General features: G+C 38.4%; 4 protein-coding genes across 5 annotated transcripts; 3 read left to right on the forward strand and 1 right to left on the reverse strand.

Annotated features, from left to right (window-relative positions):
• Positions 1–314: 314 nt before the first annotated feature.
• Positions 315–6,363, forward strand: LOC133991774 (tumor necrosis factor receptor superfamily member 6-like). 2 transcript variants are annotated; one of them, XM_062430319.1, is made up of 9 exons: positions 315–412; positions 877–1,016; positions 2,242–2,373; positions 4,037–4,157; positions 4,343–4,413; positions 4,528–4,617; positions 4,763–4,815; positions 5,487–5,505; positions 6,034–6,363. In XM_062430319.1, the coding sequence occupies exons 1-9, from the start codon at positions 336–338 to the stop codon at positions 6,321–6,323; spliced, it is 993 nt and encodes a 330-aa protein (XP_062286303.1). In that variant the 5' UTR covers positions 315–335; the 3' UTR covers positions 6,324–6,363. The 2 variants fall into 2 exon arrangements, with proteins under 2 accessions (XP_062286303.1, XP_062286304.1); XM_062430320.1 differs by having other exon boundaries at positions 4,763–4,812.
• Positions 6,364–11,415: 5,052 nt separating this feature from the next.
• On the forward strand, positions 11,416–15,358 carry itprip (inositol 1,4,5-trisphosphate receptor interacting protein). Its single transcript, XM_062430434.1, has 2 exons — positions 11,416–11,514; positions 13,300–15,358. The coding sequence occupies exon 2, from the start codon at positions 13,357–13,359 to the stop codon at positions 14,968–14,970; it is 1,614 nt and encodes a 537-aa protein (XP_062286418.1). The 5' UTR covers positions 11,416–11,514; positions 13,300–13,356; the 3' UTR covers positions 14,971–15,358.
• Positions 15,359–15,547: 189 nt separating this feature from the next.
• On the reverse strand, positions 15,548–22,628 carry LOC133991851 (glutathione S-transferase omega-1-like). The gene is made up of 6 exons (XM_062430435.1): positions 22,488–22,628; positions 20,736–20,844; positions 20,399–20,621; positions 20,201–20,302; positions 19,827–19,933; positions 15,548–16,183 (listed from the first exon to the last, which is right to left on the reverse strand). Exons 1-6 carry the CDS (start codon positions 22,513–22,515, stop codon positions 16,033–16,035), a joined length of 720 nt encoding a protein of 239 aa, XP_062286419.1. The 5' UTR covers positions 22,516–22,628; the 3' UTR covers positions 15,548–16,032.
• Positions 22,629–26,674: 4,046 nt separating this feature from the next.
• On the forward strand, positions 26,675–27,178 carry LOC133992316 (glutathione S-transferase omega-1-like). Its single transcript, XM_062431033.1, has 2 exons — positions 26,675–26,781; positions 26,896–27,178. The coding sequence occupies exons 1-2, from the start codon at positions 26,723–26,725 to the stop codon at positions 27,176–27,178; spliced, it is 342 nt and encodes a 113-aa protein (XP_062287017.1). The 5' UTR covers positions 26,675–26,722.
• Positions 27,179–27,508: the final 330 nt, after the last annotated feature.

Genomic DNA, 27,508 nt, shown 5'->3' on the forward strand with positions numbered 1-27,508 from the left:
ATGGCTACACCCAATTGGCAAAACACAGCAACTGTAAAGGCCTATTGGGCATGAATATAACAGAAATATACCATAGGCTATTTTCTTCCTTTCAGAAACAACAACCAACCACTATCTTAAATTTCTGCATGTTACAATTGTATGTAGGCATTATTGTGAGTTAGACATACTGCCAAATGACTAATTCAATGCTAATTACTACGGTTACTGAACAGAGAAAACAAGAAATGAAAAAAAAGCCCCATAAGAAAATTCCCCACCAAAAGTTCTGCTCATCTGCGCATCCGCATTGCTCAGTGGGTCATAACCTGCTCCTCTCTACAGTATGAAGTTGGATGGAGGCGTCTGATCCAATTATGCGTAGTTATTGCTTTATCGTCGTCTTTACTTTGTTTGCACTCTCTGCAACACAGTAAGTCAAGTTTAATAGACCACTTTTATGAATTAAGCGTTAAATGTGTTGTTGTTACTGTATCAGCCTGGGCTTGGGTGTTGCGTCGAAGTTGGTTTCGTTTTCTGAAAAATAAAACAAAATTGGTAGAGTTTAATTTAGTTTGGAGCTACATTATTGTCTGTAGAGATGAGTGGTTAGGTTTTAGGCTGAGTTTAAGTTATTGCAGATGCACATTAAGACAGGTCGGCGTTGTTTTTAAGGTTTAAGGTGGGGTTCATGTTTGGATAACAAACCGACGAGTAACACATTTTGACACACTTCAACTCTGTCACATAAATGTTAGTTAACACGGTTACTTTTGAAGTGAAGATAAGTAGGAGTACGTTAGTCGATGTTTCAAATGGGTTATTGTTTTTTTTTTTTAGAGGGATTAGCCCTATTGCAACTGAAATTTACTTTCGTTTTTGACTTTTCTACTCAAGGGCTTCCGTAGGCCTACCTGCCAAATTTGAAGGGAAAGCCCGCTCATATCAAAGTAAAGGAGTCATCCGGAGCAGGAGGGAAGACTGCCCACATGGTACTTTCAACCATGAAAACATTGAATGTTGTAAATGCAACAAAGGTAAGTGTCAGTGAATAAAAACCAGCTCAAGTTTGCTGCCTTCCTCATTCAAGGAGGATCAAATGTAGGGCAGCATCTCAAGACTGTTTTTGCTATCGATTCATCTCAGTCTGACCCTCTAGGGGGGTCTGGCTCCCCTGGAAGAAAACATTTGTACATGTTTAAGTCAAATGCATCAACATGGGAGCAATTTAAGAGGTTATATCTATTTTAAAAATGGTGCTCTAAACAATGTATTGCTTTAGTAATTAAACTACTGGCTGTATTGGTATGAATGGTGATGATACAGCAAAAAGGTCACACACACAAAGTATGGGAAAGAAAATTTACCAGTTCATAAATGTTCCAAACAAAGCAAAAAAGACTAATGCCCATATTTCAGCTCTGAAACAAAGAAAGCAAAGACACATACAATACTGTTACATTTTTACACATTTTTTAATAAACATCTTTTTTCTACATTGTTTCAAGTTGATAACAAACTACAAATTAGCAGCACAAATTAGGCCATGGCAGGCCACCTCACTCTATATAATTAATAGGAAATGCTGTACATTTACTAAAATACTGGACTTCAGTACAGTTTTGAGGTACAACTACTTTATTCTAGTATTTCAATTTGATGCTACTTTATACTGCCGGTCCTCTGGCAATACTTAAGAGGGAAATATTGTCCTCTCTTCTCCACTACATTGATTTGACAGCATACTTTTCAGATGAAATTTTAAAACAAGCCTTTAAAGTACAACAAATTATTAGAGATGAAACCAGTCGTTATCAGCCTTTTTGGCCTCTGACGTCTTACAAAAAGCAGTGTGTAGTCGGGGTCACATGTTCTCCAGCAGCTACAACAGTAACATGCTGCTTACACACTGATGTTTCAGTATATATGATCTAATTATGTCATAAATAATAAGGGACCAAAGCACTACTTTTACCTTAAGTACAGTTTATTTTTGCTAATACTTGTGTACATGGGATTGTTTTATGCTGGACTTTATCTTTATCTATACTTTATCTTTCACATAAGTAAATTTGAACTCTGTGGTAGGTAATAACGTTTGACAAGATATTGATAAATATGGCAATTACAAGCTCTCAGTGTCTATTTTGCAAGAATAAGTGACACAGAACTGACTTTAAACATTTTTTGCATGCCTATCTGTCTGTAATCTATCTGATTAGATCATTTCCTTTGCTTCTGGCTCATTTCTCCATACTGTAGGTCAGCGGCTGAAGGAGGCCTGCACTGCAACAAGTTCTACAAAATGCGAGAAGTGTGAGAATGGAACGTACAACAGCCTGCCTAATGCCCTTCTGTCCTGTGAACTCTGCATCTCATGCTCTCAACCCAATGGTACAGACACAATTAAACATCACCATTTATTGATTTAACAATGGGTTTAATACATGTCAGAGGAAAGGTATTTAATATGCATTTACTAAGTATCGTTTGGAGCGTTTGTAATATTGAATTAAGAAATATTCCAGGGCTTGGTGATATGTTATATTACTAAAAATATCCTAATATAAATATTCTTAATATGAAGTTGATAATAATGTTTTATACTCTGATATAATGTATTGTTGTTACTTTAAAAGCAAATTCTGAACAAAAAACAACTTAATTTTATTTACATCACACTATTTTATACAAATGCTGTACAAAGTGCTTTTTATCACAGAGCACTTTGTGCACATATACACGAATACATACAAATATCAATACAAACGTATAAGAAATGTACATTCATACACATACATAGACATATACTGCACCTACATGTATATAAGAACAACAATACTAAGGCCAAGGTAAATTCCTTTAGGGGAATACCAGACTGATTAAAACGTTTTTAGTTTTCATTTTAATACACTGTCAGAGTTCCACAAAAAGCAAAACACACAGTACAAGTGTTACTAACGATACTGCACAATACCAGGATCTGACACAGATTTAAGAGTTAAATGAAATTGAGTGCTTTTCCTCCTGTGACATCTCAAAATGTCTTCCATGAAAACACCTATTACAAGTGACATAAGATTTAGAAGTAGGCAGGTACACTGTCTAATATGCTATGCTTTTAAGATGTCTCAGACCACATAAGCTCCACAAAACTCTGTCAACATATGGCCAATTCACATTAGTTCCTGACCTTATAAAGAGAATCAAGAAATCCTAATTATAGAGTTAATTAAAATGTGCATATGGCTGAAAATAACGTTGGTTATTTTCTCCACTTAGTTAAGGTTAGTTAAGTATATTCACAGCCTCGTTTTAAGTTTACACAAAGAAGAATGATTATAATTATTAGTCAGGGAAGAATAATCACCAACAATTAAAATAATACATTTTTTAAGTAAATTACCAAGCAAAAATGCCATATTGCCTGGATCCAGCTTCTCAAAGTTTAAGGTTTGCTGCTTTTCTTGGTTGTAATTTTACACATTTTGGGTTTTAGACTGTTTTTAGAGATATACATTTATTTATTGACATCAACTAGAGTTCTGAGAGAATGTGATGGGCTTTTTGTTTTGGTTTTTTTTACTACTTTCCGACATTTATAAACAAACAAATAATTAAAGGTGCAGTGTGTAGAATTTAGTGGCATGTAGCAAAACAGACATGGCAGAAATGCAGAAACAGAATATAATATTCACCAGCGGTGAGGTTGCAAATATTGGCCAGATTAATCAGTAATGAAAATAGCTGCAGCTCTAATTCCAATCAGTTTAAGTGAGATATGCAGATGTTAAAATAAAAAGAATCAAAAGCACTTATTTAGTTAGTCTATGAGGACTCAGGGCTAACTATTCAGTACTCAGAGTAAATGGTTTTTACTTTTAATAAAACAAAACAGACTAATTCAACAACAACATTAAAGAATTCCCTCTAACTTGAAGTGTAGACTACCCATAAAAAACAAAATGTTTTACTGTGTTGATTTTTGGATAATTAAGTAATGTAAAGGTCTGTCAGAACCACTGGTGACAGTTGTGTCGATGTACTTTCCTTTTAGCCAATCTAGATGTGCGTGAACCCTGTACATCTGTCAGTGATACTAAGTGTCAGTGTAAAAAGGATCACTACTGCATTGGAGGCATGAAAGACACCTGCAGACTTTGCAACCCTTGTAAAATGTAAGTTTTACTCATTCAAATATTTGTTAATAGGATATGTGCAAGGCTTTTAAAAACTGTCAGTTTTATTTCAGTGTTTTGTCAAATCACCAATTTGTTGACTTGTCTTCACCGACTACCAGCAGAGTTTTCAAACCACGACAAAGTGACTGATACCTTTTTTTTGGTTTTTTTTTTGGTTCAAGGTGTGGTCATGATGGCATCAAAGAACCCTGTACAGCCACCAGTAACACTGTGTGCAATGGCAAAAGTGAAGGTATGATTTTAAGTTTGATGGCTGGAGTTGGAACCTGGTGGTGTAACTTGTCATTTTAAAGTATTTTTGTCTGTAATGAAAAGGTCCATTAATGTCTGTGTGCTTGTGTTTCAGGGGGAATTCTGCCAATTATACTCGGGGTAGTTCTAACAATATTAATTTGCGGAATTGCGGGCACTGTGTTCTTCTTATGGAAAAAGAAACGTGAGCATTTGTACTACTTTACAACTATATCTAATGTGACCAGCAGAGGGCACAACAACCTTCTATGTTCCTTAGAAAAATTGTTTTTGTATCCTCTCCATAATATATCTTTACATCTTGTTTTTTTAATCATTTGTCTCATTAGGGAGGACACAGCAGGACAAATCCAGACAGGAAAATGGCAATGCAATTCTGGTGGTAAATTATTCTCCAGTATTATATTTAAGTCCATTTATAACTCTCTGACCATATTTGACCAACTGACTGTAGATGTTTGTCCTGTTTTTATCACACACACACACACACACACACACACACACACACACACACACACACACACACACACACACACACACACACACAAACACACACACACACACACACACACACACACACACACACACACACACACACACACACACACGTTGTCCAAGGTAACTTTGGGGTATTTACATAAAGTCATTTCCTGGAAACTCACCCTAACACTAACCACTATTTGCCTGACCCTAACTCAAACCTTAACAACTGATCAGGGTTTTTAATAATTGGGGACACGTCTTTTCTCCCCAACTGGACAAGCCATCCCCAATTAACTGGTTTCCCAAAAGTAGCCTGTGACAGACCCCCATACATACGTATGTGTACATATATCATAAACCCTTTTCTGTCTCTCCTTTAATGTTTGCATCTGCTTTCTAAGGGAGATACAGGTTAGTTGTCGAAAACCTTTGTGTCCTTGTTAGCGTGCTTGTGCCGAGTCAGCGTTGTTGTGTGTCTGTAGCTGTAAAACTAGAATAACTTTATTTCTTATTTTATCACAGTGGAGTTGAAAAACTTTTATTAACATTCATTCTACTTTTGCTTTTCAGGAGATGGTTCCTCTTAACGGTAAGCAAAGCTAAACTTTGATTTTTAGTTGATGTAATATTAGAGCTTTATTTCTTTATATTTTGAGATCGTCCGATGAAATTGCTTTTTGTACCATACTGTTCATTTAATTTGACGTTGTTATTCAGTCTGACTTTCAGTTTATGTTAGCTGATTTCTGCATGCAGAGTTATTATTATCTATTATCGATTTTTCCGTTGCTATTTTTCACAGGCGTATCAATTTTTTTTCTGACTCTGCTACATAAAGATGACATCCTAATCTGCTTGGTTATTATTGGTTTAACCATCATGTTAATTGAAGATGTGAGGAGAAATTTGGCTGTCTAGAACTTGGCTCGGTTCAGTCATTGTGATTGATGTCCTTTTCATCATCCCTTGCCCTTAAATAGGCTATTTTGTATCTGCCTTGTGTCTTCTATGTCTAGTTTACAATTTCCAGAATCAAAATGTGCCTGCAAGATCAATTAAGTTCTGATGTGTTGTGCTTTGTTCCATTCAACCCTATTTTTTCTGTCTTTCACATTAGTTCCATGTGTGGATCTCTCACCTTTCGTGCATGACATTGCAGAGGTGATTGAATGGAAGGATATGGAGGCTATAGCTACGCGTACTGGGGTACAAAAGACTATTATTGAGGCTTCTAAACGGAACCACCCTAATGACTATCAGGAGCAGACACTTGAACTACTGAAGGAATGGGTGGAGCAGCAGGGCATGCAGGCCTCAGAAAAATTGGTACAAATGCTACAAGAGAAAGGCAGAAGGCACACAGCAGAGAAAGTGCACGATATATTGCATCGTGGCAGCAGCACATAGCCACACGTAGCAGGACACCAGATGCTACCAGTGGCGGCTGGTCAATTATTGGATGGGGCGGCGCCCCAGCGCCCCGCTGGGGCGCCGCCCCATCCAATAATCTAGAGAAAGTGTACTTAAACATATTAAATATAAATTAATTAGATAATGCTAAATCATTATGAAATAAAAAGTATTTGCTTTAAAATGCGCCTGTTAGTCTCTCAGCACCTGTCAGCATTCATTATAAATCGATTCCAAATTGTATTTGATTAATGTCCCACGGGGCACAGCTCAGTGCGCCCCGGACACGCCCACCTTTATTGGCAGCGAATTGTTGTTGTTTCATGTTTTTTAATCTACTGTGATTGGACAGTTCTGGCTGTCATTCACGCCCTCCCGTCAGCTGTTGTCAACCAAACTCCTGCTGACGGTAGGTTCAGGAGATGACGTTAAAGTGGAGCCGCGGAAATTAAAGAAGATTATTTTGTAATTTATCTACAAAAACATAATTTCACAAGACTTTCACTAGAAGAGAGAAAGAGGATAAAGCAGCAGCAGGTGATGGAGGAGCTGAGAGTTATGCTGTTATGATAAACGGAGCTGGCTAGCTGGATGCAGTGTGAGTTATTCCTTTTAGTGCTTTATCTGTTTGCCGTTTCAAAGTGTCAGCACCGAAACGTTGTGGACAACGACAGGGGAACGAGACCTAAAACATCTCTCTGAAAAAATGCAAACAAAAAGCTGCAGCCATCGAGACAATAGCATGGAGCTAAGTTGTTTTTAGCAGACTTAGCATTGCTGAGCTCTTTCTGCAGCTGTTTCACCGCATCTGGCCACATGTGGACCTCTGCTATGCCAAGCTTCACAAGAGGAACATAGATTCACTCAGTGGCTGCATCTAGCAGCTCCAACAGGACATATACAAGATCAGGTAGTAGCTGCATTCCTCTTATTAATATTGTAAAGTGTTAAAAATACTTTATAAAAGACATAACTATGAATTGAAAAAAACTAAAATGCATAAATGCAGGATAAGAAATGATGGAAGTCATTTTGACTATTACAGTTGATTTGGGGTACATTTCATTATTAAAATAAATTAAATAAATTATGCTTAATCACAGCAGTGTATAGTGCTTAATGCACCATCTATTGTCATGTTTAGGTATTGCAACAACTAACAGATTACAGTGAAATCAGGACTGAAGACACAATAACTAAAATATAGGTGGTGTCTCTTTTTAAGCATATTACCTTATTGGTAACTCTGCTTTAACTGCTGGTATCTTTAGGTGATGTGAGTGAATTTTATCATGTCTAATTTTAATTTTGTATTCCTCTCTCTGTGGGTCAGAGATATCATACTGGGACAAACCAGGGAACATTATAGTGTTGTGTTATTTTTAGATTGGTTTTCCTTTCTTATTTTTATTTTTTTGCTGCGGTATGAAGTGGTGCTACGGCTTGTTTGAAACTGCATCAAACTGCGCCCCCCCCAAACATTTTTGTCACCAGCCGCCACTGGATGCTACTATAGCTCTATTTTTGTATAGAGGTGTGTAAACAGGACCACCAAGGTGATTGTCAGGAGCAGCCACACTAACTACTGAAGATCTGGGTGGAGCAGCAGGGCATGGAGGCCTCAAAGAAGTTTTAAAAAAACATATACAGATACTGCATGGCTGTCTACTGTATGAATTATTATTTTTAAAGGTTTCCATGATAGTGTTTAACCTGTAAATATTAATTGTGTGCCTATCATAAATCATTCTGCTTTTACTTGAACTTGTTGAAGCAAGAATGATGTGAAGAATGTGTGCTACCATTTAAAGTACTTCTAAAATAAGATGTAGACTTTATACATATAAGTACTTGAAAATATGTATTGTTACATCTTGACCACATTACTGCACCTCATGAGTGGTTAATTAATTACATTATTAAATGCTCAAAATTTAAAAATACAAATCCTCCCAAATAAAATAAAAATAGAAAGCCTCATCCCATCTTAAACACCAAAAAAAATCAGATTTTTCTATGAGCTTGTCTTTTTCCTTGTATCTACATTTTTATGGTAGCTACTGATAAGTATTTTATACTTAATAATGGCTGTAAGTCAGAATGATTTTCATTATCGATTAGTCAAATTAATGACTCGATTTATTGATGATCAGTGGGAGACAATCTATGCCCATTGACTGTTTACAAGAACCAAGTTTATGCATTCAAAGGTTGTTATTTGTTTGATGTAGGAGATTCAGTTTAATCATTTCATAGAAATCACAGAAAATGCTGGAATAAAAATAAAATGAGAAGCTGGAATATTTGCTTTTGAGTATAAATATAACCAATTTTGATCTTGGCACTCTATGTACAACATAATTACCCAGTGCACACCATTGTAATCTAAACTGTCACTCTTTAGTATCAATTAATCTGTTGATCATTTTTTGATTAATTGATTAATTGTTTGGTCTATAAAATGCCAGAAAATACTAACACCACACCACAATATGAACTTGTCTTCAAATTTCTTGTTTTGTCTGATTAACAGTCCAAAAGCTCCAAAATATTCAGTTTACTGTCAATTAAACAAAATAAGGGAAGTCTGCCAAATTGAGGAGCTAGGACTACAGAATGTTTTTTGATTGATTATCAAAATAGTTTTTAATGTAATTTTATATCAACCGAGTAATCGTTGTAGTGCTGTACTGAGGAAATAAACAGAACTTGCCAGATCTTATGACTGAAACTTGCTCAATTGAAGCAAGTTTAGATAAAGTATTAGTCTTGAGAAAACTTAACAGTAACAATCACATGTAGATGAAATTTACTGTTATGAAGTTTTATGTGTTTATTTGTAATTAAAATGAATTACATTCAGTCACTTCACATCACACACCACATCTATGGTGTGTGCATGTGAGTGTAGGTGTGTGTATGTTTAAGTTGGGTTTTGGGACATTAGGTGTTGTAGTGCTTCATGTCTGTATGAAAAATCAATAAAATAAAAATACTCAAAAAATAAAAAGGATCTCTACTTTATTTATAATAAAAGAATTTGAAAAGAGTTTTGTTTAAGGTTATTATCCACATATGATATTCAGAAGTTACTATTTCTCAATGAATGAAACAAAGTTAACTTGTGCTATGTTTGTAAGTCTGTGGTTTTCTGCTTGTAAAGGTCAAAGTTGTCATTGCCAGTGTGACTGTGAGTATTCTATTATGAATGACGAGTTGTGTTCAAGCTGTACCTCTGCTCTGCTTCCCGGTCTGTTGTGCTCTTTGTCTGGTCTTGCTCATGCATGAAGCGCCACCATGTGGATGCAAATGTTTCTGAGCTGTTAAAACAGATGTGCAAAAAATCAGAAGAGTATCCTCATGGCTCACATGAAACAGGCAAAATGTAGTCAGTAAAACTAACACTTCATTTTTTTTTATTCCTTACAAGGAAGCATTTTGCTATATTTTATGTGATTACAGATTAGCTGAGCTGTTTCGATGTAGGCCATCCTTTGACCTACATCAAGGCCCAATTTATTCAAATTAAGTAACGAAGTTCAGAGAGGGACTTTCATAGAAGCCTATTCGTTTTATGTCACAAATATTAACATGTGATCAGTCCAAGTGACACAGTTTTTAGGGCTTTACAACTTTTCATTTTCTAGATTAGGAAAGCAATTATTATCATTGACCTAATTATGTAAAAGAAAAAACATTTCACACTGATATTTTGCAGTGTGACTGTATGTTTCGAACATTAACTTTGACAACACTGCAGTACTACTAATCTGAGGAAAGATAAAATCATAATGTGTGCAACTATCAGACTACTTCCCATACAGCTCTCAACAGTGGTATTTGTAGTTGAGTAAAAACACACATGCAGCATTCAACCTAACAGGAAACAGCATTTAAACTATACACATTCGAAAGGGAAACGTCTAACTTCTCATAGAAAATGAGAGGAGGAAGATGGGTGTGTCTCTGAGGCGCAATTTCCTGTGAACCCTAAACGGAAATGTAAAAGAGAAGCTGGCAATGCAATGCAAAGCAATACAGTAGGTTATTCATGCTGTATTGAATTTAAGTACATTTCTAAGGTTCTCATACTTTTTTATTTTACTTGAGTAATTCAGTTTTCATGACACTACTTACTGTGTTACCTTTCATAGAGAAACGTACTAAAAAAAGAAAGTAGTATTGATGTAACAGTATGATACAATTTTACATGCCCCAGGCTCCACCCCAGCCCAGGCCCTGACTCGTCTTCAGTCTGCCTTTGATGCTTTCCAATTATCACTTCTTAATCACAGACTAGTGATCCAGTAACCACTTAACCTTAACTTAGATATGCTTCGGGTAAGCACTGATGTTGGCAGAACTGGTTTCTGGTACTAAGCACCTTTTAAATGAAATGAACTGACGACTGCCCTCAAACCTGAGTCTTACATTCCTTTTGGAGATTTTTAAAGCTTTTATATTTTTATCTTTTATCTAAATGTTTTTATGAATTTCTTGTTTATTGTGTAGTTATGATTTATATCTAACTGTGTTCTTGTCTTATTTATTTTTTTGTTTTTAGGTGTCTCCTGCAAAATAAATCTTAATCTCAATGAGACAGATAAAATCAAGATTCATAATTAATTTAACTTTTTAAACTGCATATAGACTGCAATAATCTACTTTTATTCTGACAAATTCTTAATAAAACCAAAACCCTGTCTCCTCACAGCTTAAAATCATAAACTGTAAATAAATACTGTAACTTTACTACAAAAAAGTGTCACCATGAAGTCACCCATTAGGTTTTTAGTGATTTGACCATTGCCCCATAATTTACTAAATTAGTACCATGCTGTATAAGGTAATGTATCAATGAGAAGTAGGGTCCTTTTCTCACAGACTTCCATACAATCCAATGTAGTTGCCCCCTGCTGGCCATTAGAAAGAATGCAGGTTTTAGGCACTTACGCATTTGCCTCACTTTTCAGACCGGAAGCTACCCGCCCGCTTTTACAATCCCTATTTGGTTGAATGGAGGGAAACTGGGCGGTGTGTCTTTACATGGGTGGAGCGCACAGTTCAGGAAATATGTAAGAGAAGAGTTGTGAAACTTTCCTCGATGTTCTCAGGAGGTTGAGTACCTTTGAACAGGGACCCCATCACATGAAGTTTATCATCATGTAAGGCAGAGATCAAGGCAAAGGTATGTTTATCAACTTTGTTTTTGTTTTTTCTTTACAACACGTCTTCTAAACGTGGCTCTAAAAACATGTAGATCGACGCAGAGCGAAGCCAAGCTATCAAACATGCAATTATGTTGTCCAAGTGATGCAATGCTGCTTTTATTGTTGTGTTTTCGGGAACATTTGCTGTTGTTTGCTTCAAAGTTTCACACAGCATCATGTAGAGCATCGTTAGTCCGCAGACACCAGCCCGTAAAGTGACTCATGAGTCTGGTATAATGTTTGCGCCAATTACTGCCATCATATTTCCGTGATGAGTGGGTCACTATTTTGTTGCTAAGGGGAGGTAACCCTTGGCAATTTGTCTAAATACTTCAATTTGTTAGTACAGTCATGGCATGGTGGGAGAGTCTGGATCTTGTTTTTCCAAATAATTTGGGTGTAAAATGATGGAGTCAAAAGTGATTGAGGGTAAGAATGAAGTATATTTACTCATGTACAACTTAGAAGTACTTGAACTTCACTTGACTACTACGATTTATACCTCTACTCCACTCCCAATTGAACTTTTTGCCCTGAAGAATAAGATTGAGCCCTCAAAATATATGCTAATCAAATATGAAGCATTTGTAATTTATAGATTGAAATACCCAGCCCTATGTAAATTAAGCAGTTGCAACATTTTTTTATGTAACTCAGAAATGTTTCATCCTGCATAGTTACTTATTAGTTTTACATAATGATATTAGTACTCTTATTTAAGTTAAGGATCAATGTTCTGTTTTGAGTTGCAATTGAAACATTTTTGGGGAAAGTGAGTAGCTAACAAAGATTCAGTCTGTTTAATTTATGTTAGGTATATGGTCAACATGTTATGTAACAACAGATTAGTTTAAACCATTTTTCAGCATATGCCTCTGTCTCGCTTGATGTTTGTTTGGATGGACTGAGCCATGTAAGTGTTGGAAAACATCCAACTGAGCAAGGCATGGGAAGTTTCCCTGGCTCAGTGGACTCACATGCTCTGCTACTACTGCGCTGCCATTATTACTGTAATTTCAAAGCTCAAATCTGACAAAGAAACAGTTCATAATCTCATGATCTAACTATGAGATCATGATGCATGTACTTCCTACTGTCATTGCTTGTGTCTTGTACTTGAGGAAGTCACCTCAAGTCAGTGCAGTTTTAGCACTTGCTTTCATATCATATTGTGTTATTAATAGTAATAGTACTAGTAATGGTACTAGTACTAGTACTAGTAAATCAACCCATCCTTAACAGAGCATTTTAATGCACAGTTCTCTCTTTAAATTCCCCTTAAAGCTCAGACCATAAGCAATGTCTCATGTAATTTCCTCTTCTGTAATATATAGCATTACTTGTTAGTCTGATGACATTCAGGAAAGAAGAAAATATGTCAGTGTCTGTTTTTTCAGCACATAGTTTCACTACAGAAGAAGCTGAATTTCTAGTCAATAAACCTGGATTTATTTGGACATTTTTCTAGAAAGGGAGTAGTTTTTCATTTTATTTTGGATAAAATGGTAGCAGGATGTAAATGTTAGCAGGCACAATGTTGGTAACTAAATAGGGTTATCAGAGAAGGGCAACGTTCTTCTAAAGGGCTCAATCTTCCTTCCTCCAATGTTGCACAGTCAGATACTGGACAAGTGCGTCACTCAACCCACTGCCTCTATATTTAGAGGTACAATCTGTGCTTCCCCTGATGGGTGGAGTACTCTTTTTTGTTTTGAATCCAATTTTCCTCTTAATTAAATTACTATTTCTGTTTTTTGTTGCAGGATTTGAGCTGGACGTCTGCAAGGAGCTTAAATGTGAATGGTAGAAACTAGCCGAAGATGCAGGGGGCCATAGCACGAGTCTGTATGGTGGTGGCGGCTGCCATATTAAACCATCCCTTGCTCTTTCCTCAAGAGAACACTACACTTCCAGAACAGGATGAGGAGCTGATAACTCGAATGCGTGAACATGAAGAGATGCTGGAAATGGAGCAGGCCAAGCTGGAGAAGGAGCTTTCACAGCTGGACTCGAAGCAGGAAGAAACCAGGTCAGAGGAAGGTTATGGTTGGTACTTCTGGAGCGCTCTGTCCTTCGTCATATTCTTCACTATTGAGATGTGCAGGGCAGACTCTGCTGACACAGAAATCCGGCCAGTCGACGAAGAAGATGTATTTTCAGAGAGTGAATCCGTCAGCCCAAGCACAATGGTACTAGACAAGGATATCCTGAGCAACTTCTGTGACAGATCCACCTACACTTCAGCCCATGAAAACTGGAGGATCAGGGAGTTTGTGGAAGGTTTTGCTGATGACTTGCTGGAATCGCTCAGGAGCGTTTGTGACAGGGAGGCTGACATGGAAGTTGGGGACTTTGTCGGGATTGGAAGCATGTTTGAGTCTTGGAAGGTGTGCAAGCCTCTCATGTGCGACCTCATAGTGCCTTTCTCACCTCCTGACCCATTCTCCTTCCAATTCAATCTGTGGTGCAGTCCGTCCAGTGACATTCCTCCAGACATGCAGGGCTGCGGCATGATAAAGGTGACCAGGTTTGGGGAGAATGAAGGCGGCTGTCTCTGTGGCTCTGCTAACCTCGGAGAGGACATGCTTTGTCTTTTGCATAGTAGAAATGATGCGCTCATAGTTGACCGCACCCCTGATGAACTGCTGTGCACCAAGAACACACCTTACTTAGCCAAAGATCAAGTCATGAAGTGGTTTCAGATCTCTGTGACCAAAGCGTGGGGACGCATCTCTCACAAATATGACTTTGAGGTTACTTTTCGCAACCTGGATGCTGCCGGTGCTTTGAAGATCAGATTCCGCTCAGGGAAAGTCATTGTGATGAACATCATACCCGTTGTTCAGCTCGAAGATACAGATGCTTATTTTGTCTCACACTTTCCATCAGATTGTGACAGCTCTCCAGACCCATACTGGCCCCTCTCTTTTGCTGTCTATGAAAGGAATTTGCTTAAACATTTTGCTAAACTCCTACCACAAAATTCCTGTCATTTGCACTGCCTTCAGATTGTTTCTTTCCTGCACCGAAAGCAGACAGGGCTCACAGGAAGAAGTGCTCTGACTAACTACCACTTCAAGACTGCTTTGTTGCACCTGTTGCTGAGTAAAAGGCCCTCATTGTGGGGCATTGACAGTGTTGAGCGCAGGCTTCGGGATGTGCTCAACTTCATACAGAGGAGCCTTCAGGAGAAGAGACTGCATCACGTTCTGATTGGGAACAGGAAAGTGCCCGATGTGCTCCAGGTTCCAGAGATTGTCCGCAAAGCAATGCCCATCAACCTGTTCAGGTCACTGGTATTGCAAAGGGAACTTTATGCAGCAACAGTCAGACACTTCCAGGAGATGTTGAGGAATTCAACCGTGCTCCTACAAGAGTACACATCTCTCTTATCAAATGGAGGTATACACCACAGCCTAGATGAAAGTGTATAAGCATTGGCCATATTGACTTATTTATAGCACTAGCAGTTTTATACATATTTTGTTACTAGAAATAATGATTATATACTGATATATGATTTACTAATAATGGTTACTGATGGCAGTTATCTGAATATGTAGTGATTTGCTGTAGCTGCTTTCTTAACGCAAAAAATGTACCAGTATATTAAAAAAATCCAGTCATTACATACAATACATTATATCAGTTCAGTATTTCAGACTTAATATCAAGTGGGCTCTGCCTTGTAAAATCGAGTGTCAAAACAGTTTATATCTTACAAGACTTGTAAGGTGTATTGTATGCCTGTGAATGGATTTTTTTTTTTTTATAATTTTGAAGGACTATTTCTGAATCTTACAAGCCTTGCTGCTTGTTTTAGAAGCATAACCTGAAAGGAGCACTTCAAATCTAGAAGAAGTAGCAAGAAGTATTGTATGCATTATAAAAATGCCTCTCATATTATGCCAGTATCATTTACCAAACAGTATCACACAGTTGTTTTCTTTTCATTTGTACTGTTGCAAATCTGATGGCAGCTATTACACTTACACAATTCTCTTTTTTTATTGCTCATTAAAAAGCACATTTATTTGACCTATTAGATTTCTGCTATGTTGATGTCAACATTTGGCACATTTGACTTACAGTTTATGAAATAGGACCACAATGTATAGCCTAGAGGGAAAACAAAGTTGAAGTTGTGTGTGTTGTAACAGACAGAAAACCTCAACGTCATTTCACCTACAATTTTTATTAGAAAAAGTGAACATCTTTGAAACCACCTTTTATACATATATATGAAATACAGTTAAGGTGCCTTATTCCCATTATGTCAATTTCATGTCTTCCCTCAATAAGTGCTAAATGTCCAATAAAAACTGATTTCTTTGTTAGCTTTGTCTCTGGAATGTTTTTCTCCCCATGGTTTTTACTCAAATAAAATTTCATGTTACATCTAAGTTTGAAAAATAGACTTAAATCCAGAATAATGATGACCAAGAACACAAGTATAAACAAAACGCTGGACGGTTACAGGTTTTGGTCTTTGTTCTCTACAGGCCGTAGTCAAAGTTGGGTTTCCCCTCAACGTAAGTCTTGTAAAAGGCCTTGTAGGTGTCCATGCTGTGCATGGTGATTTTGACAGCAGGGTCCTCTAACATGTGCTCTGACCACTTCTTCAGCTCCGGTGTGTGATCTAGGCAGCTGAAAAAACAAGAAGGAAAAATAATTCATTGACCAAACACTAAAAACCACAGCATGAAGGTTGTACAGTCAATCATCAAGAAATCTGAAATGTCAGATGTCATGAAGGAGAGATGATAATCATTTGTATCCCAATGTTCTCTTTATTAGGGCCCGAGCGGCGACTGCAAGTCGCCTGGCGAAAGCCCTATTGAAATTGTAATGTTTATTATTATTAGGGCCCGAGCACTGACAAGTCAGTGAGGGACCTATTGCTATTGCCAAGATTCTTATTATTATTTTTCACGCTCTTTGTCCGCCACTTTGAGCGCATTTTTGGTGGCCTGAACATACATGAAAACTCATGAAATTCTGCACACACGTCGCAGCTGGTGAAAATTTATTTAATTTAACGTGATTGGACGCAAGCGTGGTAAAAGGACTCGCTAGCGCCCCCTAACGTCGGGTCATGTGACCATAAATCCTCTCGGATCGGCATGAAATTTAAATATGTTACAGCTCTCATCGGATCATTGGGAAATTAATTTTGTGGAATTTTTTTACCAAACAGGAAGTTGACCACGCGGCGTGGCGTGCACCGATTTTCATTTTTCGAACACCGCTTTGAGGACATTATGATGTTCACAAAATCATGAAACCTGCCACGTAGGTTTCAAATCATGAGCTCTTTCATCTGATACCATATTTGCCCAATATTTTGCCCCAACAGCTCAGTAGCGCCCCCTAATGCCTTTTCCCACTTAGCATGTACTGATGTACTTTTCAGCCCTCGTACTTTGACGCACTCCTCCTGCAGTTTTGACTCCACAGACTTCAGATTGGAACTATATCATCCTCAGACCTTGATTATGTAAACTTGATGACAGATTTTACCTACGTTATACCAGGTGGGCGTGGCTGTTGTTTGTTTGTATAAACAAACAACTCCTTATAACTCCTCCATACATTGTCGGATGTTAATACATGCACTGCGTAAAATGTCACACCTGGTGACGCCGTTTCAATTTCAATATCATTGGGGGTGGGTGTGGCATGGGGTCTCCATAGCGCCCCCTAACAGCAGGTCATGTGACCAAAAACTTTGTCTGATCTACGTGAAATTTACAGGACTCATAGCACTTATGGGTAAACCCCCAAATTAATTTTTTCAAATTTTTCACTCTAACAGGAAGTGAGTTATTGTGCATTTCCTGCGTCAATTTTCCATTTTTCCCACTGCGTTTAGAGGACTTTCTTGTCTTCACAGAATCACCAAATTGCACACATAGGCTCACACTCAGGCACACTTTAATTTGAGACCATAACTGCCCCTGGGCGTGGCACAACAGCTCAATAGCGCCCCCTAATGCCTTTATCAATTTTGTACATTTTCACAAACTACTACACTCACCAAATTGTACACATACGTCAACAATCACACATATTGACTACTGACAAAGTTTGGGATTTTTAAGTGAGAAAATGACTCCACAGCGCCCCCTGGAAGATTTCAAAGTTTAAGCCCCGCCTTCCACATTGACATAGAGAAATAAAATCGACAAGGCCTATGTATTATGTCCAGACACACAAAAAAGCCTCTTGGACCCATACCCTAAGTCCAACAGGAAGTCGGCCATCCAGGCTAAAATGTTCAATCTGGATGATTTTTATTATTATTATATTTTTACGCCTTTTTGAAAGCCTAAACATGCCCCAAAACTCACCAAAACTTGCAATCATGTCCGATCCGGCGAAGAATTTGATATTCTAAGGATCACGGAAATTGCCGACGCAAAAATGGATTAATAGCGCCCCTTAGAAAATTTAAAAAATCAAGCCCCTCCACTCAGATTGACGTAGACAAACCAAATTCATGAAACACATGTATCATGTCCAGACGCACAAAAAAGCCTCTTGGACCCATATCCTAAGTCCAACAGGAAGTCGGCCATCCAGGCAAAAATGCTCAATCTTGATGATTGTTTGGTCCCTTCACCCACATTCCTTTGTGCTGAGTAGTCACCCAGACTCATTTGTGGTCTTAGTTTGCCATCTAGTGGAGACATTAACCCCATCACACAATGTTCCATTAAAGCAGCAGGAGCAAAGACCTTTACATGGCTGCTGTCAATGCCCTGCGACTGCGACAAGCACTGACGTTCCTGCGTATGAAGACCTCTACCTGCGCGCCCTCCGACTGCGCCACAGTCCGACGTGCACGGATGTGCGAGGGCCCTTCGACACTGCTTGCAGTTTTAATTATTATTATTATTATTCTTCCGACATTTCGTGCCCCAATTTCGCCCCTTTCCCAAATGCGAAAATGCTTATACTTTTGCACGGACGTCCGGCCTCATCCGAAATTCGATATTTTTGGGTGGTCGCACATGGTCGACGCAGAATGGCGGAATAGCGCCCCCTACAAAGTCCAAAATTGCCCATAGGGAATTTTGCCAACTTTGTCCTATGCTCACAAAATTCGGTACACATATGTATTATACCCACATATGCAAAAAAGCCTCTTGACCTCATGACCTCAACCCAACAGGAAGTCGGCCATTTTGGTTTTGATTATTCCCGCCTAAAATTAACTCCTCCCACAGCATTCGCCCGATCAAGTTCAAATTCGGTACGCAACATCTCCAGACCTAGCTGAGCTTAAGTTGTGCTCTGCGCATCCGTAGGTCAAAGGGCGTGTCTGCCAGGGCTCAACTAACTTTGGCGTGCTCGCCATGTACATACGAGTGGCTCTCACGCCCACATACTTCATCCAATCAGCTTCAAACATGCTGGACATGATGATGGCTCCGCCCTGAACGTCCTGATATATTAACTTCCCACGTAACTCATAGCGCCCCCCGGTGGTAACAGGAAGTGAACTTAAATTCATGAAAAATACATACTTTGCCCCATCAACTTCATTCAGAACCAGTTGGTGAAGCTACATTATGAAGACTGTGAAGCTACGAGTAATGGCGTCCGTGTGGCGACGCGGCGACCATCAATTCCTCGCCATGAAAATACGTTTGGCTTTTTGATGGCTTTATTGAACTCGTATCATCATGAAAATTGGTACACAGGTCCAGGGTGCCGACCTCAACGTCTCCATTCGCTCATAGGCGATCTCACTCGTGTCGCCCCCTAGTGGAAACAGGAAGTGCCATATTTTACATCATCATTGTGCGATTTCCACAAAACTTCACGCGTAATCACTGTCCCACCCTGAACACAACCGCTTGTGTTTTGTTACACTCTACTGCCCCCTGGTGGATGAACCATCAACCTCTCATAACTCCTTCATGCTTTGTCCAATTCACTCCAAACTTCACATGACTGATGAGTGGCCGCCCTGAACACACCAGACCATATGTGTAACTACCTGTGACTGCCCCCTACTGGATGAACGAAACATTGCATTTTTGGCCTCCTTCCAGGTTTTTTCTCACTTTCTGCTTCACACCACAGCCCCGCCATGCCTCAGGCCCCGCGGTTGCATGGGTGAGCGAGGGCCCGCCATCGCCGCTTGCGGCTTTAATTATATTTACTTTTGTACTGTACCTAACATTTGAACTTTTTGCTCCTCATAAAAAGGTGACGCTGACTGTCTTAAAAGGCTTCCATAAATAAATGTGTTTATTTATAAAGGTCCTCAGAGATTACTTACTGTTTCAGTTCAAAGATCTCCAGTCTCTCAAACCATGGCCACATCATGTAATCAATCATTGTGATAGAGTCACCACCAAAGAACTTGGTCTTCTTATTAACCAGATCCTGAAACATAATCAATGTCACCCACCTTTTATAAAATATATTGTAACACTGCAAAATAATCACACACTTTCATCAAAGAAAAGGTACATGGATGATGATCTCACAAATAAAGTAACTTCACTCATTATCTTTGAGGACTTACTACAGTTCATACAGTTGCACCCAAAGTCATTAGAAAGAACAGATTTAACAATCAACCAAACGACACATCTGGTGAATGTGTCAAGAAACCAGAGCACTCAAATTAAACTCAATTTAGCAACTTACCTCATTTAATTTGGTAAACTTCTCTTTCAGTTCAGCCTCCAGTCCTGAAACATCCTCACCATTCTTTCTGCCTGTCGGGATCTTGTAGAAGTATGGCGTTACCTGTCAAAAGACAGCAATTCATATGATTCTTTAATGATGGTTGTAGACTTTACAAGACAATTCTATGATTTGTATGAAAGTTTTCATGTAAGATACCTTGGAAAAATGCTCCAGCATCATCTTCTGTTGAGCTTTACCAAACGGGTTGGAAGGTAGCAGCCTCTTCTCAGGGTAGACCTCATCCAGGTATTCACATGTGATAGGAGACTCATACACCACCTCACCAGCAGGTGTCTCTAGTGTTGGGACAAGACCAAAGGGACTCTTCTCAAGGAACCAGTCAGGTTTGTCCTTCAGGTTAATGTTGATGGTGTCATACCTGATAAGAAAATAACAGTTTCTTAAAATGTAATCGAAGCACATTTTAAGGAATTTCATGATTCAGTGTGGGTAATGATTTAACATAAAATAATGAAGAATCAGGAAACTTTACTTGATCCCTTTGGCATTCAGCACCAGTCTGGCCCTCTGGGCAAAGGGGCAGAACCTCATGCTGTACAGTCTGATGTGATCTTTGGGCACTGGACCAGGTGCAACGCTTCCTGAAAAAAAATATTTGCAATTTCCAGATTGTTACAAAGTGCAACTGGGAGAGCATGTTGATTTATATTTAAATACTAAAGCATTTGGTTGATGGCTTACATTTACCCCTTTTACAGCATCAATTTGGCTTTACTTACTGACTTTTTACATTATTTTCAGCTATTGTGTTTCACAGTTAAAATCACAACCAATACACACAAATTGAATTTGCTTGCTTTACTTCTTTACCTCAAGTTTTTATGAATTTCAAGTTTTCTAATTAAAACAGCAAATGAAAGAAAGGACTTTACTAAAATACTATAATAGTAAATATTAGAAATGCAAGACCTTTCCTTTAAATTTGTGTGTTACATTGTAATAGTATAATTGTGACTTTAGTGAAGGGTCCCAGCTAAGAGTCACATGAGAGAAACCATGTGTCTTTTTAAATAAGTAACTCCAGGGCAGGTTTATTACCTGAATGTGGCAGGTTGCACAACAATGACTTTGCGGAAAAATATCGCCAATGACTTTGCCAAAAATATCGCCAATGACTTTGCATAAAACATCGCTTCAGACACTGTTTCCGCATTTCATAAATTGACAGTCAGCAGAGATCAGATTATGTGGTTCAGAGGGGAAGAAATGAGGGGAATCTGGCTGCATGTCAAATTAAATATTACAGATTTCTCTTATTTTTTAATGTAAGGCGATGCACTGAGTGGGAAATGTGACAACGTATAAACATCTAATTTGCCCTGGGAGATGCAAACGTGTGCTAATCTAACTGCCTGAGCTGTCGTTTGCAAAAGCCTTGTCACACCAGCCGCTGTTAGGGTTTTTCTGTGCGTATATTCCCTAGATTACGGTATGGATGCTGTAAGCGGTCAAAAGCGACAAAGACAGAAAGTAAACTGCAATAAACTTTAATATTTTAGATCAATAAAAACAAAAAGACAATATACATTATATGTAAAACGTATTTTCGAAAAGGTTACATCACTATGTAAATCTCAGGAACTTCTGCATATATTGCACATTTACATGTTGTAGATTTCATTTACACAGATTGTTTACTGTAGTATTTCATTTTATTTATTTGATCACTTTCACCCTTACGCTGCTACTGTTTTCACTCATTGCACTGCTGTGTCAATCTGAATTTCACCCAAGTTGGACCAATAAAGATACATTATCTTGTCTCATCGTATCTTAATTCTCTGCAAATCTGCGCAGTAAAAAAAAATAATTCTGGGTCAGATTTCCATTGAATTGGCTCAAAATAATGAGAAACTAACAAGTCATGAGATAGGTCATTATTTGGAGATAGTTTCTCATTATAATGACTTGCATAATTTTCTTTTCATGACATTGACGGAAAGGAGGGGGGGGATAAGGAACTTGAAAAGGAAATTAGGCCTATGTTCTTCTTGTTACTATTATTATTTTTATTAGTATTAGCAATAGTAGTAATAGTAGTAGTAGTATTTTTAATTAGACTTATTCAAGAACATCTTCAGTCTTTCTCCGACGTTTTTGGTCGCTATTACCGTAATTAAACGAAAAGACTCCGAACTGGGAGTGGCTGCACCGCAGTCTTTCTAACAAAAACGACAACAGACTGATGTAAATACTTTTCCAGAGTAACTGCCGGTTGTCTTACCTTTGGCGAAACACTTTTCAGTAGTCATGTTTACAATGATGGTTGAAATCCGTGTAAAAGTGGAGCTGGAGTTTGCAAACGACGAAAAGTATCGCTCTGACAACAGAAATGCTAGGTAGCTGTTTATGTACTACACTTCCGGGGTGGGCGCGTCAGAAAGCTTTTTTGTGTTCTTTTACCCGCCAACTTTATTGAAAACAGTCAACTTCAAACCAAACAACAGTAACATACATACAACATAAACATGTCTAAAGACAAAAGAGGAAACAAAGTACCACCAAACAAAGTAGCACCTGAAAACAGTAGCAGCGTAAGGGTGAAAGTGATCAAATAAATAAAATGAAATACTACCGTAAACAATCTGTGTAAATGAAATCTGCAACATGTAAATGTGCAACATATGCAGAAGTTCCTGAGACTCAGACTCATTTTATTGTCATTCTTTCACCAAGGAACATGGGGGAAAAAACGAAACACAGTGCTCTGGTCCAGGTGCTAAATTAAATATATAATAGATATGTTTTCTAAAAAACAACATAAATATGTATATAAATAAACAGGTTCTGAGATTTACATGGTGATGTAATCTTTTCGAAAATACGTTTTTTATATATATATATAATGTATATTGTCTTTTTGTTTTTATTGATCTAAAATATGAAAGTTTATTGCAGTTTACTTTCTTTTAAATTAGCACACGTTTGCCCACCTAAGGGCAAATTAGATGTTTATACGTTGTCACATTTCCCACTCAGTGCATCGCCTTACATTAAAAAATAAGAGAAATCTGGAATATTTAATTTGACATGCAGCCAGATTCCCCTCCCATTCATTTCTTCCCCTCTGAACCACAGAATCTGATCTCTGCTGTCTGTCAATTTATGAAATGCGGAAACAGTGTCTGAAGCAATGTTTTATGCAAAGTCATTGGCGATATTTTTGGCAAAGTCATTGGCGATATTTTTCCGCAAAGTCATTGTTGTGCAACCTGCCACATTCAGGTAATAAACCTGCCCTGCAAAGTTTGATGGATTAAAAAAAGTCAAATAGAACAGTGTGTTAGAAACTGTGATATCCACTACAACTTTAACGCTAGGCTACACCTTTTATTATAAATCACTTTGGTAACACTTTATAGCCTAATCATTAAGTAATGCTTAACTAATAATAATAAACAAGATGGTGATTTAATAAATGAATCAGGGAATACGGGATGAATCAGTAATTAATCCACATCTAATTAATACATTGAGGTATAAAATAACTGTATTAACTATAAATTGATACCACCAGATTAGCCTGATTTCATTTATATTATAAAAAGCATGTCATTAACTTCTATGAAACAGATCAATACTTATTCTCATACAAAAATAAGTTGCTTTTTTTAAAAATCCCACTGGTAGTCAGATGCAAACATCTGCATCTTGTGACATGACCCAGGGGACTTTGTACCACATTTACTAGCAACACCAGAGGGATGTACTGTACATGATCAGACTAGTCTGAGTAGTTACCCTGCTAACAAACCAGCAAAACTGGTTTGCTCATTCAATTGAATAGGAAGGTCTGCCCAAACGTTTGATTGTTGCTGTATACGATCTGTTCTCTTTTAACCTTTGTGTCGTCCTGTCTGTTTTGACTGTTCCTTCTTTCCTCCCTTCCTCTTTTCCCTTTCTCCCTCCTTCTCTCTTTCCTCCCTTCCTTCTTTCCTTCCTTCCTCCATCCCTCCCTCCTTCTTTCTTTCCCTCCTTCCTGCCTCCCTTCCTTTTTTCTTCTGTCCGTCTTTCCTTCCTTCCTCCCTTCCTCTTTTCTTCCCTTCGTCCTACTTTCCTTCATTTCCTCCCTCTCTTCCTTTCCTTCCTCCCTTCCTTCTTTCCTTTCCTCCCTCCCTTCTATCCTCCCTCCCTCCTCCCTTCCTTCCGTCCGTCTTTCCTCCCTCCTTCTCTCATTCTTTCCTTCCCTCATTCCTTCCTTCCTTCCTCCCTCTTTTCCTTCCCTCTTCCTCCCTTCCTTACTTGACTTGAGGACAACAGGAGGGTTAATCCTGTGTCCCTGTGATAATTCCTTATTTATCTCTTATTATATATATATATATATATATATATATATATGCTTTTTCCTGTCAAATATTTTCAAATGTTTGCTCATAATATGTCAGAGGCATTTCCAAAAGTTCAGCCAGTCGTATGTGCCTTTGTGTCAGTAGCTCGCCACGCTGGATATATAAAACCACTGTTCACTATTTGTGGGTCATAGTAGCTAACAGAGCGATATGCAGACAGATTAGAAGAGAGATGTGTTTTGATATCAGTGGGCAAGAGTTTTGTTTTCATTCCCAGAACAATGTGGTTGAGCTCTGACTCACTGAAAACAATCTTTATTATCTTAAATGAATTTTATCTATCACATTACAAGCAACAAAAAAAACACTCCACATTCTGATCACTGCTGAAAACTCTAAAAAAGTCAGCAGTTTTGTTTGGGTCTGCTAATTTGTGATCAGTGTGATAACAGTTGCATTGCTGTGCTGTCATCTGGGATTCAGAACCTTAACTCTAAACAAAAGTATGCAGCACACCGACTTTAATTTACATCTGTATTTCCTTAAAAGTGTATATTAGCAGATTAGAAAATGCATTATTTCTTTTCCTACTTTACAGACTTTGTAAAAGTAACACAAGCAAACAAGAGGAGTTCGTTTTACTGTTTGCTAAGACAAAAGTTTATAGAGTTGCAAAGCAGGAATCTCTGCTAATTCCATTTTAAATCATTTTGTTAACCCTCCTGTTGTCCTCGAGTCAAGGAAGGAAGGGAGGAAGAAAGAAGGAAAGGAAGGAGGAAAGATGGAAGGAAGGGAGGAAGAAGGAAGGAAGGAAGGAAGGAAAGGAGGGAGGAAGGAAGGAAGGAAGGAAAGGGGGGAGGAAGGAAGGAAGGAAGGAAGGTAGGAGGGAGGGAGGAAAGGAAGGAAGGAGGGGGGAGGAAAGAAAGAGAGAAGGAAGGAAGGAAGGGAGGAAGGGATGAAAGAGAGAAGAAGGAAAGAAAGAAAGAGAGGAGGGAAGGAGGAAAGGAAGGAAGGAATGAAAGAGGGAAGGAAAGAATGAAGGAGGGAGGAAGGAAGGACAGAAGGAAGGAAGAAAGGGGGATGGAGGAAGGAAAGAAGGAAGGAAGGGAGGAAGGAAAGGAAGGAAGGAAGAAAGGAGAGAATGAAAGAAGGAGGGAGGGAGGAAGGAAGGACAGAAGGAAGGAAGAAAGGGGGATGGAGGAAGGAAAGAAGGAAGGAAAGGAAGGAAGAAAGAAAGAAAGGAAGGAGGGAAGGAAAGAAGGAGGGAGGGAGGAAGGAAGGACAGAAGGAAGGAAGAAAGGGAGATTGAGGAAGGAAAGAAGGAAGGAAGGGAGGAAGGAAAGGAAGGAAGGAAGAAAGGAGGGAAGGAGAGAAGGAGGGAGGGAGGAAGGAAGGACAGAAGGAATGAAGAAAGGGGGATGGAGGAAGGAAAGAAGGAAGGAAAGGAAGGAAGAAAGGAAAGAAGGAGGGAGGGAGGAAGGAAGGACAGAAGGAAGTAAGAAAGGGGGATGGAGGAAGGAAAGAAGGAAGGAAGGAAGGAAGGAAAGAAAGAGAGAAGGAGGGAGGGAGGAAGGACAGATGGAAGGAAGGAATTGAGGAAAGAAGGAACCGTCAAAACAGACGGGGTCAATTTGACCCGGGAGGACGACACAAAGGATAAAGTGTTGCAAATTTACTGGAGTTACTTATTTAAAAAGAACACATGGTTTTTCTCATGTGACTCTTAGCTGGGACCCTTCACTAAAGTCACAATTATACTATTACAATGTGACCATACAAATTTAAAGGAAAGGTACTGCATTTCTAATATTTACTATTATAGTATTTTAGTAAAGTCCTTTCTTTCATTTGCTGTTTTAATTAGACAACTTGAAATTCATAAAAACTTGAGGTAAAGAAGTAAAGCAAGCAAATTCAATTTGTGTGTATTGGTTGTGATTTTAACTGTGAAACACAATAGCTGAAAATAATGTAAAAAGTCAGTCTTTTACAGCAAATTGATGCTGTAAAAGGGGTAAATGTAAGCCATCAACCAAATGCTTTAGTATTTAAATATAAATCAACATGCTCTCCCAGTTGCACTTTGTAACAATCTGGAAATTGCAAATATTTTTTTTCAGGAAGCGTTGCACCTGGTCCAGTGCCCAAAGATCACATCAGACTGTACAGCATGAGGTTCTGCCCCTTTGCCCAGAGGGCCAGACTGGTGCTGAATGCCAAAGGGATCAAGTAAATTTTCCTGATTCTTCATTATTTTATGTTAAATCATTACCCACACTGAATCATGAAATTCCTTAAAATGTGCTTCGATTACATTTTAAGAAACTGTTATTTTCTTATCAGGTATGACACCATCAACATTAACCTGAAGGACAAACCTGACTGGTTCCTTGAGAAGAGTCCCTTTGGTCTTGTCCCAACACTAGAGACACCTGCTGGTGAGGTGGTGTATGAGTCTCCTATCACATGTGAATACCTGGATGAGGTCTACCCTGAGAAGAGGCTGCTACCTTCCAACCCGTTTGGTAAAGCTCAACAGAAGATGATGCTGGAGCATTTTTCCAAGGTATCTTACATGAAAACTTTCATACAAATCATGACCACATTCCTCAAACTTAATTCATAACAATCCTGGTCATTTTATGCATCTTTATTCTACCATATATCCTTGAGCCATCTACCCCAACTGAGGATATAGAAGAGCAATGTAACAGTTTAATTGACTTTTTCAGAGCCAAGATCAACAACATCTGCTCTCTGATGTCCAGCTCTTGATTCTGCCTCCTCTTGTCCTCGACACTGTTTGGGAGCTGGCGTCAGACAGTGCCATATTGAGGAAATCCTCAGGAAGATGAAACCCTGCACCTGTGCCCTGGATCTCAGTCCCACAGCGCTACTAAAATCATAAATCCCTATTCTCTGCCCTGTGATCATCTAAATTATGTTATTTGTGGAT

Source organism: Scomber scombrus, chromosome 12, assembly GCF_963691925.1.
Source record: "Scomber scombrus chromosome 12, fScoSco1.1, whole genome shotgun sequence".
In the NCBI taxonomy this organism is placed as follows: domain Eukaryota; kingdom Metazoa; phylum Chordata; class Actinopteri; order Scombriformes; family Scombridae; genus Scomber; species Scomber scombrus.